The sequence below is a fragment of the Dendronephthya gigantea genome, unplaced genomic scaffold (genome assembly GCF_004324835.1).
Source record: "Dendronephthya gigantea isolate DGI-Jeju-01 unplaced genomic scaffold, DenGig_1.0 000070F, whole genome shotgun sequence".
Taxonomy (NCBI): domain Eukaryota; kingdom Metazoa; phylum Cnidaria; class Anthozoa; order Malacalcyonacea; family Nephtheidae; genus Dendronephthya; species Dendronephthya gigantea.
In genome coordinates this window covers 333,642-346,656 of record NW_021163080.1, presented here as the reverse complement: position 1 = coordinate 346,656, position 13,015 = coordinate 333,642, and the positions used below count along the sequence as shown (strand labels likewise).

General features: G+C 37.4%; 1 protein-coding gene across 2 annotated transcripts; it reads left to right on the top strand.

Moving 5' to 3' along the window:
* The first annotated feature begins 455 nt into the window (after positions 1-455).
* On the top strand, positions 456-12,907 carry LOC114531314 (polypeptide N-acetylgalactosaminyltransferase 13-like). 2 transcript variants are annotated; one of them, XM_028552952.1, is made up of 8 exons: positions 456-1,008; positions 7,761-7,927; positions 8,618-8,996; positions 9,329-9,446; positions 10,356-10,688; positions 11,510-11,608; positions 11,875-11,997; positions 12,468-12,907. In XM_028552952.1, the coding sequence occupies exons 1-8, from the start codon at positions 650-652 to the stop codon at positions 12,594-12,596; spliced, it is 1,707 nt and encodes a 568-aa protein (XP_028408753.1). In that variant the 5' UTR covers positions 456-649; the 3' UTR covers positions 12,597-12,907. The 2 variants fall into 2 exon arrangements, with proteins under 2 accessions (XP_028408753.1, XP_028408752.1); XM_028552951.1 differs by lacking the exon at positions 456-1,008 and adding an exon at positions 2,917-3,509.
* The last annotated feature ends 108 nt before the right edge of the window (positions 12,908-13,015 follow it).

Below are 13,015 nucleotides of genomic sequence, written 5' to 3'. Positions count from 1 at the left end.
ACATAACTACAAGTTAGAAAATGATGTTTGATTTTCTCCAGTTTGAAATTTAAAAAAAATCGAATCAAGAAAACATCATCGATATGGGATAAAAATAGCAATAAATATATTCAAAACTGACAAAAAAGCTTTTTCCGTCAAGCTTTTATAACTTTATTTTATTAGTATTACTATTAGGCTAACAGTCGAATTTGTGCTGTATGGCAGGCAACCACTTGATTCTGCGTTTTGTTTGGTTTAAAAGTATCTGCTTTAAAGAGATCTTCATGCAGCTCATAGCTATTCATGCACTATAGTATAGGTCAGGCTGTCCTAACTTTTAGTAATATCTCGGCTGGCCTGCATACGGTTGTTGCACGTTCGATTATATTCTTCTTTCTCCTGGTACCTGCATGAAGCATGAAACAATCGTGGGACGCCTTTTAAATAACAATAATAAAGTGTCCGTTGTAATGTTATGGAGACGTCTTCAAACTCGTGCGGGTTCTTGTCAGGAAAAATGAAATTGTAAGGAGTTCAACGTTTCATAGCCTGACTCCATTATCACGTTTCTATTATTGCCTGCTGTAGCGGAACGGTGAATTAGAAGTTTGAGTCGTTCCCGATGTAATGATGAATCGTCGACGTAGCCCTTTCGTTATTGACAACTATGATCTTTCGTTTTCGTCGTGTCTATCACACGATTGTGCTCTGCACTGCGATATGGTTTATGTGCAGCGTTCTGATTCTGATTTATGACGGACTCTCATTTTATATCTCGGCGGACCACGTCGAAGTCATGAAAGAAAATCATGTGAATGACTTACGAAGGAGGACGTGGTCGGCGAACTACGAAGATTTGCCAAAATCGCACAACCGCAACGGTCTCGGGGAGTACGGTGTTCCGGTGAATCTCAACAGCACATTTTCAGAGGCGATTCGGGCAGGTTACAAAAAACATGAAATAAATATTGTGGTCAGCGATATGATCTCCTTACATAGAAAGATTCCAGAGTTGAGAAGCAAAGCGTAAGTCCGATTATATTGCATGCATGGCAATATTAATTATCTATTTGTGTGTCTCATTCCCTTGTGCAAACAAGGAGCTCGTGCATGTGTATATATTATAGTTGCTTTGTAGTACAAGTCCATTTCGACCGAAAAATTACACGTGTGGGTGATAAAACGGGATAGACATGAACGCGGAGCTTTAGTCGGCTGCCATACTAGTTCTGTGTGAAACCGTGGAGACTGAGAACGACTTAAACTGTGGATGCAAATACTGAAATGCCAGTCTTCTTTCCTTCACTCATTTTTGTTAACTCAGCTTTGTGTTCAGTTTCCCACGTTTTGTTTGACTTGATGACATTTTTTAACAATTTGCCTATGAAAGCTGTCGCCAAGCTTTTGCAAAATTAATGGTAAAAAACAAATGCTGAAATGTGTTTGTTGTGTTGCTCTCGCGTAGAGGCTTAAGTCGCATTAAGCTTAAGCCCGCTATAAATGTGGTTCAGCAACTGATAAAAATATAAAACATCATGCAGTAAACATCTTGACGTTCGACCTAATGGCCCTCTTCAGGAGAATTAGTATACTTAGGCTCCTGTGTCAAGGCCCTTATAAATCAAAATGTCGAGAAGTTCGGTTCTTTGATATATTTTAGGCAGTTGTTCACTGTTAAAGCGCAATTGATTGAAAATTATTTGAAGAAGCTGCAGTAACTGGTTTAAATTTTTTATAAGAGAAAACGAAATGGCAAAAAAAATTTGACTGCGAGGCACAAGCATCATACTTAGCTAGCAGATGGAGGTCTAAATATTGGTATGTCTTAAGTAAAATATGTTACTGATAACTGATAGCATATCTATAAGATGTTAATATGGACTATAGAGTCCATTAAAAATGGTCAATAAACCAGGTCGCGTTTGCATTGTCAGGCTCACTGACAAGATATGCTCGCAAATATGCAAACAATTCGGAGTTTATAATACCCTGAAGCCTATAAAATAGGAAGGCTATATGAAATGACATATATATAAAACGGCAAAGTGCGAAGCCGAAATGACTGAAACATATCACACTATTACCCGCTACTAGGTTCAGCGTAAACGGGGACACAATCCAGTGCGGAATCATGCACCGAATTTTGGCTCAAAATAATTTTTTTGAAATATTTGTCAAAGGCGGTCTCCTTCAAAAGGTGTTTCAACCTAGCAACAACGTAAAAACGACAGAGCTTTTTGTATTTCGTTATATTGATTGTTGAAATTTTAATCTTGTTTCGATGGAGATGTCTGTGACTGATTAGCATTAAAAGGCCGTGTCACGCTTTGACACGTGTCCTAAGACTCGTCACTATACAAACAGCTTAGTTTAGCAGCAAAATTGCAGCAAATCTGAAGATAGTATTAAATCAGTGTTTTTTTAAATTTAAATTTCATCTTCAAAACATAGCTTGATAAAGTTTATAGGTTGTGTGCATATAATTTACCCTGTAGTTTTTGGCAAAAATATTATAGCTTTATGTGATATTAATTATTAGATGGATAGTTTATGTTGCTATAATATATCGGTACTTATATCCCAATTGCAAACTTTCGAAATATGTTTGACTTTGTCGATAGGATCGATGACAGTCAAGATTCATCTTACAGTACAGGCGTGCATTAACGACTTTGCTTTATAGTTTCAGCTGTATGCCGGCTTGTAAGGTGTATTTATCTGATGTAACAAACGAGACCGCCGCATACCGTCGACTCGCAAAACAGTACCTGCGAATTGCCACTGCATTGTCACATATAAAAATGATAATTACAGCCCAAGTCAATAAAAATTTGCTAATGCGGTGAAATCAGCCAATCACGGTTCACTTTGGCCAGTTCTCAAATGTTGCAAAAGTTAAATGCCGCTGACGGTGTGCAGCGTGGGCTTCGAAATTGTAGAATATGGTGGCCAGAGAACGCTTGTATTTTGTTTATTGTTAATTTTTTCTTCTCTTGTGGATTTTTAATATGTACTTACATGGCTTATTAGAAGCTGATTTATAACTTTCCCAAGCGGAAGCATTTGTCGCCGTGTTTAAAGTGCCTTTCGTCTCAAAACAGGCGAACTATCGCGTAATAACATTCGTTCGGCATGGCCTTAGTATCAAGACGGCGTACCATATTTTACGGCATTATTTTTGCCACTGCACTGTGGTTTTTGTTCACAGTGGCGTTTTTCGTGAACGAACGTAATAGCAAGTCGTACTACGACAATATAGACTTCAATTCAGTGGAACTTGATAGAAAATTACGAGATAAGCGCGGACTCGCGAAGCACCCAGGCAACACAGCTCATTATGTGTATGCGGACTATGACAAGACACCTCATCGCAATCCTAACCAACCTGGCGAGCTCGGCGTAGCTGTGTACGCTGAATCTTGGGAAAAGGAGAAGGAGAACGAGGGCTATACGCAGCATTCTTTTAACCGTTTTGTTAGTGACAAGATTTCGTTGGAACGAAATTTACGAGATTTCAGGAATTCAAAGTAGGTTGAAATAATCCATAGTTATGACGACTACTTAGCTTTCGTTCTATTATGTTCTATGAAAGATTAGTGTGTAGTTTGACAACGAACGATATCTATGCCATATCATATGATATTTATGCAATATCATGTGATCTGTTGTAATGACTAGTCAGTGTTTGATCAATTTGGCATTAGAAATTCCATTTTAGTATTGGATTTTGCTATTTTAGATATGTTTAACATTCTCACCCAAAATATTAGGTCTCTAGTGTCCTAAAATAGAGAGCATTACACCCAAATACCCATTTAGGTATTTTATTCTGTCTTTGCCTATATAACCTAATGCATTGTACCCAGCTCATCAGTTAATTATCTATTCTATCCCATTTTATGCCTGAAGAATTTGGGTATCCCATAATCAGTATTCTAATACCAAAGTGCATAAAAAAAACATTTCTTTCAAATAACTTTTTTTTCATCATGTGGTTTAAGAGGTCACTACAAACAGTTTACTGTTGTTTACCTCCTTTTCACCTAACCATGCCAACTTTCTACACTAAAGGGAGGGATGCTTTTCTTTAAGTGGCCAAAATAGTCAAACTGGTCATATTTCAGATTGAAATAAAGTATTCCATTAAAAAAATGAAATTGTGAAACTGCATTTCCTGTGCTAGGCAGATATAAATAAGGATATATTTGAATGCAGAGTTCTTGAGACACTGTAAAAATAGTACCAATACTCTGTCTATATTGAAATTCATCAGGAATGGTTTTTATCTATTTATTTACAAATATTTATACACGGTAGCATCTCAACCATCAGATAAAAGCCTAATTATACATTAACTATAGTGAAATTTAGAAATGCATGGTCTGACCGTTTTTACCATATAAAGGAAAGTGCCCTAGTATTCATCTAGCAGGTCTTATTTCTAGACAGCATTAGGATCTCTCATTGTTTTAAACCTAAACTAATTTGAAGTTTGGCTTTGGGACATGGTTTCCTATTTTTCAAATTGGGTCTACAGACTACACACTAGCCTGAATATGTGTACAACTTAAAACTGAAATCCAGCATTTACGTATCTTGTTGTTTCTTTTCATTAAATTGTTAAAGGTATTATGGAATAGGCCAATAGGGTAAGGTTTGCTATCTGGATTTTGAATCTTGTTTCCTTAATAGGCAACTAACATTAGGAGGTCACATGACCTTTTTTTTCAAATCCGATTAACCTGATAAAAATGATATGACTGCACTTTTTATATTGGCCAGAGGGTCAATACAATGAATTCTTCTGCCTGTATTGTAAATGCCCCAATATAATATACACTTAATGTATGCTCCTGAGGGAGATAGTGAGTTTTGTTTTCCCAGGAGTCTGAAACTCACTATTTCCCTTGGGAGCATACATTAAGTGTTTTGTTATGAAAACGAAAACATACATGTTACATGTTACACAACAATTTCATTACAAAAATCACTTTGTTATGACAATATGCGGGCAACAATTTTTCACTTGTGTCCTTGGTGGGAAACATTGCATTTATTTAAAGTCATGTGACTACGAAGGAGCCAATCACATTTAAAATACACAGCACCTATATAACAACACTTGCTATTCAACATGGGGCTATCATACCACTGAAATGCTCTGTTTTCACTGCTGACTTTAATTATTAATACCGAACGGTATAACTTTGCTACAGTTTAGAAAAGCAAAAAGTAATCAAAATGTTGTAGTATTCAACAATTATTAATGGTTTCCTTGTTTGGATGGCCTGATCCAAACATGCAGGAGTGTTGCACACTTTTCTTAACTCAAGCAACATTCCCTAACTCTGGTCTCCACTGATTCAGCTGGTCCTTATAGTTTCTCAGAAATTTAATTCTTTACCGCAAATCGTTGTCTTCTTCGCGATGAAATTCCATTTCTGGTATATGGTTGGATCTTTGGAATAGGAAACTCGACGAGGTTAGCAGCGGTAACTCTACATCATCTTCAACATAGCTCAAAGGACGTCGGTTTATTTGAGTTTCTATGTCAAGTAAAACCTGGGCAAGCTCGTTCCAGTACAATTTCGAGTTTAACGCCGCTTCTGTTTGACTGAAACAACGCAATTCGTTCCATTCTCGAGGATGCAATCCTCTCCATCTCTCTTTGCGTTGTAAACAGTGTTTTCTTCGATATCTTCGCTTCGGCCTTTGATCCTGTCGACGGTTGAATGAACGGACTTTTAGGCCAATCCCCTCCTCGTTTCTCAACCATTTTGGACCGTTGCGCTAAAACTTTGTCAACTGACCACCTCTACTCCCTTGATCCGCTGGATTTTGGCACGTTTGAACGTAATGCCACTTGACTGAATTATGAGAACGGATCATTGCAACACGATTTGACGATATTCTCCAGCTCCTTCAATCATGCAAATACTGGGCGGCGGTACTGTTCAACCAACAATGTTGTTCGCTAATCCTATTTTCTCTAAATAGCCCTCGCAACATTTGTTATCAAATTCACCGGTCGTATATGACCAACGATAAGTTCTAATCTAGTAGCATAATCGACCGTTTGATCTTCAGTGGTTTGGGAACCATGGCTGTTTGTCTTCAAGCCAACTGACGTTTGATGTCCACTTGTGGGGTTTGGAGGCGATGTCTTCGAAATTGATAGTCGCTGCCTCTTTCTGTTGTTTCGCTTGCTCCACGGTCTCTCCATACAGGGATTTTTCTAGCTCCTCCAAATCATCTTGCTTCCATTGTTCTAGATGCATGTGAGGCGATGACTCCCTCAAGACGAAATAGCGACGAAACAAGGCCAAACAGCTCTGTTGTATACCGAAGGTTTGTCCTGATATAGGTGGATAGATTTCCTTTCCATGATAGTGCCGTCTTGTACCAACCTTCTGGTGACCTTGTCAGTTGCTCTTTAAACTCCTCGTAAACGCTAGCTTGATCATGTTCCGTCGTGTCTTTAGGTCCGAGGACATCTAGACGGCAAAGGGCTTCATAATCTGATTGGGAGGTTCAATCAATCAAATTTATTTAAAACATGGTAAAATCTTCAGTATAACATTTTACGATAACAATAACGAGTAACTAATTACATATAATTACAATGTCACTACAATTACAATGGTTCCGGGGCTTATTATCAACCAACCCAGCTTTGTCAACTGTGCTATTGTTTCTCTCCTAATTCCAGAACGATGTGGATCGGTATGGATTCGACTCCGCATCGTCCAGCTTGACATCCGTTAACAGATCCTGGTACCAGAAGATCCTTGTTCACTTTTGCCCAGTCTTGTTTCACGTTTTACTTTGAAGATTTTGAGATGAACAACTTGCGACGTCGTCAGCATGTCGATTAGGGTGGTTTTGGTCTCGGTAGATTTTATAGCTTCGGATAGTTTCAAAAAGTACCATTCCTCCCAGTCTGGGTCTGTGCCCACCAAATTCTCCCTGATGGCTTGGAGTTTACTCAAGGTCATTGGCACATGCCCATTTACCGTCTCTAGTTTCTTCAAAGTGCGAAGAGCTTGGACAGCATGCGTCAACTGGTCATTAAACTGACGGATTTTAGATATTCTATAATCAATTTAACACAGGCTTTAATTATTTATGCATTCTTGCCATACCGGGACTCAAGACCAGATTCCGACAATTTGCACTTCTTCGACTGTTTGTTTGAATTGGCAACTGTGTCTGTGATGGCTTTCAGGCCGACTAAATGGCGCTTGATTGCTTCTTCATTTTCTTTTTCTAAAACGCTCGCAGTTTTCGCTACAAATAGTCCCAACTGACTAAGTAAGCTTAACTTATCGTTTAGCTTTGATTTTGCTGCTTCCATAGTCACATGTAAACCCAAATACGTTGTGTCCCGTCGGAGGTGCGAGATTTGATCAATATTCTGCCTCCGCTACTCAGAATTTGGAATTCACCAAAGATCACAGTGATTGTGGGTTTTAGTATAGGTAATCATGCGATGGGGAGTACAATTCGGGATTAATGGTTCTTGCCCCAGTAGCTGGTCCAATTTTGGTAAAATTTTCAAACATCACGAGCTATACGAGCAACACATGAATTAATTTTAGCACCAAAGATTAAAAGGGAATCGTTCAGCAGCCAAACAAAATATTAATGTTGATTTGCCAGCATTTATGCATTTTTAGGTTCTCACAATGAACGCACGTTTGCCAATTTAAATTTAGTTCTTTAAAAATTGCTCCAAATTTACACTTCGATATTACGTTAATCATGTGGTATTCTTTTAGATGTCGATGGAAGAAATATCCTTTACACTTACCCAAAACAAGCGTGATAATATGTTTTCATAACGAAGCTTGGTCAACGTTACTTCGAACCGTACACAGCGTAATAAATAGATCCCCACCTCATTTACTCAAAGAAATTATTTTAGTTGATGACGCAAGCACAAGAGGTATGAACTGTTATACAACTGTTATACGTCCAAATTGATCTTTATCTATCACCATCTTGAATTTTAATAGAAAGTTCCCCAAATGCATTATATTCTCTTAATCGGGAGTTTATTATCACTATTTTTATCAACTAAAACTAAAGAAATACGCGCAAATACATAGCATTAATTGTGAAAAGATTATTGTATACCTCATTTAGAGTGAGAAGATATAGGTGATTTCGTCGTCGGGGGCTACTTTTACCACCGGCTGTAGTTAAAAATCTAACTGTGGTTATAGTGTCTTCGAAGTCCACAGGACGTACAGTACAAATGAATTATTTAAATCCTTCAAAGATCAAGTCACTTGTTGTGCCATAACATCATCTACACTTTATTTTAAAAAGAGAGAAAGCGTTTCACGAGCTGCGAAAAATTCCCCTAAAATACGCGCACGCTATATCGAGCTGTACGGGTGCATACTACAGCAATGACCATATCATGCAAATAATCCGATAAACCTCTATAGAATACAATTAACCAACGACTAAAACGAAATATCAATAAGATACCCTAGCTTATAGTAAAAAAATGTGTTTACCCCTTTTCCCCTTAATGGTGCATTAATGACAAAACGATAAAAAGTTCCAAAATAGGCACAATAAAATATTGAGCACGGTGCACACTTTAAAAGAATCCCTTGTACTTTAGATGAAGTAAAAGATAAATTAGACGAATACGTGAAAACCCTCGCTACGCCGGTGAAAATTATAAGATTGCAAAAACGGGAAGGACTTATTAGAGCAAGGTTAACAGGAGCTGCCGCAGCGAAGGCAGAGGTACTTACGTTCCTTGATGCACATTGCGAGTGCACTATTGGCTGGTTAGAACCGTTACTGACTCGCATTGCCGAGAACAAGTCTAATGTGGTAATGCCAGTCATTGATGCTATTGGCGATAAGGATTTTAAGTATAATAGTGTAAGTGAGCCATTTCAACGAGGAATATTTCGGTGGAGGCTAGAGTTCGGTTGGAAACCAATACCTGCTTATGAAATGAAAAGGAGGAAAGATGAAACCGATGGAATAAGGTACATGGTTTTAGTTGTCTATTTGTGATATATGTTACCAGTATACCATGTATTAAAGGTTTTTAAAGACTTTATATGGGAAAATTTCAAACGGTTTGAATTAAAATTTCTTGCGACATTGAATTTTATTGCAAAAAAGAAGGTTCATATATTATCACATGCTTGCTTAAATAGGCTGCCATTGAAAAATATTAGGTTATCAGCAAAAAGTACTACGAATCTTCAATATTTTTTGCCCTATTGCATTGGCGAAGTAATTCTCTGCGAGAGTGCACGAGGTAAAACAGGTGGAGTGAGCTTCCTATAAAACGTCGCTAAATTTTTCCGTTTAGGACCCCTGTTATGGCAGGTGGCTTATTCTCTATCAGCAAGGAGTATTTCGAAGAAATGGGAACATACGATACAGGAATGGATGTCTGGGGCGGAGAAAATTTAGAGATATCTTTCAGGGTGAGATACCGATAAATTTTTCATACTGTAAATAATGCTGCGTATTTCGAAGAAATTTAGAATATAAATAGAATCTAACATCGTTGATGAAACAAGGCATTGTGCATGTACGAACATACTTTAATTTCTGTTTGTACAATTACTTGATGTATTGGGGTAAATTGTCTTGGTTTATGAATATTTCACAGTGACGACATGCAGTAGCTGTCGATTCCTTTATTACTCCAGCGTGAGCGACGGAGTTGAATATTCGCCTTGGTTTGATTTGTTTTTGTTTTTTCGTCGCAAGTGTGTTTTGGCGCGAAATATACCAGTATTTGAAAAGTGAAATGCTCATTTGTATCCAGGAGTCCCAAAGAAAAAGTGAAAGTCATGTCCCTATATAGACATATCATGTAGACATGCAGTTTTGAACTTCTATACTTTTTAAAGTACGACGTTTAGGTTCACAACCTAAATAGTCTTCCCAACTATACTTTTAAAGCACGGTGTGCTGTCTGAATATCGAACAACATTTAGGTTCGCAAGGCTTCTAAATCAATGAGTATGAACTGTAGTGTTTATGTTCAAAAGCTTTATATTCATGACTGGCACGTGCGCGGCACGCCGGAGTTAACGCCAGAGCAGGCGTCTTGTTTATGTAACATTTACCTTGTGCTGTTGATGTAATCGGTTTGCCGCTATATAGTGAAAATGATCAGCTTGATTTCTTTTGTTTTCAAACGAGAGAGAAATTTGAGGAGAAAGAAAAATTGGTCTGTTTATCTGTCTGCATGACGACGTCAAATTTGTTAGTGCTTTTGAAATTTAAAAAACTAATATAAAAGACTGGTACTTAGGATAAACCCTCACCTGGGAATTTCGAAGTAACTGACATCCAAACATCTGTTTCTTATTGCGCCTTTTTAGATCTGGATGTGTGGTGGTGTTATTGAAATGTTACCCTGCTCACGTGTTGGACACGTGTTCCGTCCCAAGTTCCCCTACTCGTTTCCAGCTCGCCCCGGGTCAAACATTGATCCTGTGAGCAAGAACTTGATGCGCGTTGCCGACGTATGGATGGACGAGTACAGTAAACATTTCTATAATATAAGATATGACCTTAATTCGAAACAACACGATGATGTCAGTGAAAGAGTCAATTTACGCAAGAGACTTAAATGTAAAAGCTTTAAATGGTATCTAGATAATGTTTTTAAAGAATTGTCAGTACCGGATTCAAATTTCCTTTTCTCCGGGGAGGTAAGCAATGTGGACCGCCTAATACTGTTGCCTGCAAGTTTCATTTTGTAGCGCCTGTTTTCGAGGTTGAAAAAACTAAATTAGTTCAAATGTTTCCATGCACTATATAATTTATAATAATAATTTGAAAACACTTTTGCCTGTATTCTAAAAGCTCACTCACTCAGTGGGAGATCTTAATAATCTTCTCATAACGTTTCCATGGCGGTTCCAGTCGATAAGTCTTACCACCTATTTAGAAAGAACTTTCTCATTGACCAGTGACCAGCATTAACAATTGACCAAATTTATATGTCACATTCATTGCGAGTGTGAGTGAGCTTTTGGAATACGGGCGTTTGTCTTTGTTTTTCGATGACTAATGCCTCACTTTCTGAGGAAAACCTCCAAAGCTTATTTTCACATAGAATTGGAGCTACAAAGAATTTGTAATAAATTATATCATTTTCAAAGGCACTATAATGGCACTATTATTAGAACAACATATTTTTTTAATCAAATGCCTTTTACGGCTTTTACCAATCAAATATATATTTGCAGGGCACGCGCTGTACGTGTGCATAAACCATGTGAGAAATGGAGGAAACGGGAATTTTTGCAAATTATATGTCGTTTCGTTTGTCGTTTCGTATTACATATGTCTCTATATACATTATGAAAACGATTAATTTCTTTATCAATCAACTGTTTATTTTTTACGTGACCCAAGCAAAAGGAAAGCGTGACTCGAGTTTAATTTTAAACATAATTTTAGTTCATTTCCATGTCGTCCATACGTGCAGCATGGTCTTATGAATGAATTATTCCTTCCACTTTATTAGGTGCGTAATCCACAAAGCGGTATGTGTTTTGATACCCTCGGTAAGCGCGACGATCATCCTTTAGGCCTTTACCAATGTCATGGCCAGGGAGGAAATCAGGTAACATATTTTTGTGAGTTTAGTTCGGAATACATGCATGTTGGTCTTGTCTTCAAAATACTAGAACCGTGCATGGCCTTTATGAAACGTTTATGCATGGGTCATGCACAGTTAAAGCAGTATAGTAAATACAGAGAGACCAACCTCGACATGCAATAATGTATCGACGAATATTTTACCTCCCAGTAATGGATTAAAATTTTTTTTGTTAATTTTTAGCGTTATTTCATGCTGAATCCATCGTTGGTTTTTCTTTTCTCTTTCAGTACTTCACTTTAAACAGCAAAGGAGAACTCAAGTCTGAGGACAATTGCCTGGATTTCAATGGCTACGATTTATATCTTAGAGAATGTGATGACTTAGGACAAAATCAAAAATGGGAATACAAAGTAAACAAACTTTCTTTTTTACCGTTTAAAAATGATTTTATGGAAGAATTTGTCCACGTTCGTGGTATGGTCAAATGACTTATGGTCAAGCGATAAGAAAATTATTAATATTTTCGTCCACTAGTTTTTACATTGCCACTTGCCACTCAAAAAACGGCGAGCTTGTGTCTGAATGCTCAACTTAATAATAATACTTATAAGAAGTAGGACAACGTTCACTGAACCGCCCTTGAAGTTGCACCTTCCAAGACTTTGACATAAGATGCGGAAATTTTGCCGCCTCATAACAGCGAGGGCGCCTTCCGAAATCCAGTGATTTTACTGATCGCTTGGGCGAGCAATACTTTAGAATAATTTGCATTATGATGCCATAAGCAGGCGAATTTTGTTCAAATTATTTTGATCGAAATATCCCCTTTACGAAATTTCTTTTACGGCGTATATAATCGACTTTTTTTCCTCTTTTACAGGATTCTAAAGTCCACAATATACGTCGCAATGTATGTCTTGATCGTGGAGATAGTAATAGTGAGTATGTGAAAGCTGTCGCATGCAGTGGACAAGAATCCCAGGTGTGGATGTTTGGAAAATCAAAGTGAATGATGATGTATCCGTCTATAATAATTCGTTACTGTTGGCTAATGTTTCCTGGTTACTATTAGCTTTCACTATATCGTAAGAATAATTTCTATAAAAGGTTAAATGTAAATGGTCATGGTTAACTGCTTGCCACCTTGACATGTTCACAGTGAAATTGAAACTAGGCTTGACCGAGAATACGATCTCTGATGCGACCTCATGCAGTTTTATAGTAGCCCAACAGCCAGGCGCTGTAATTTCTATTATTTTACTTTTTATTACTTATTATTTTTTATTACAATAATTGATATTTGCATGTATTTTGTTGAAGAGATGTTTATATTTTGGTCATATTTAAACTATGAATGTTTAAAATATAGGCTTTTCTTGCCAACCTTACATAATTATATATACTATATGATGACATCATACCACAGTA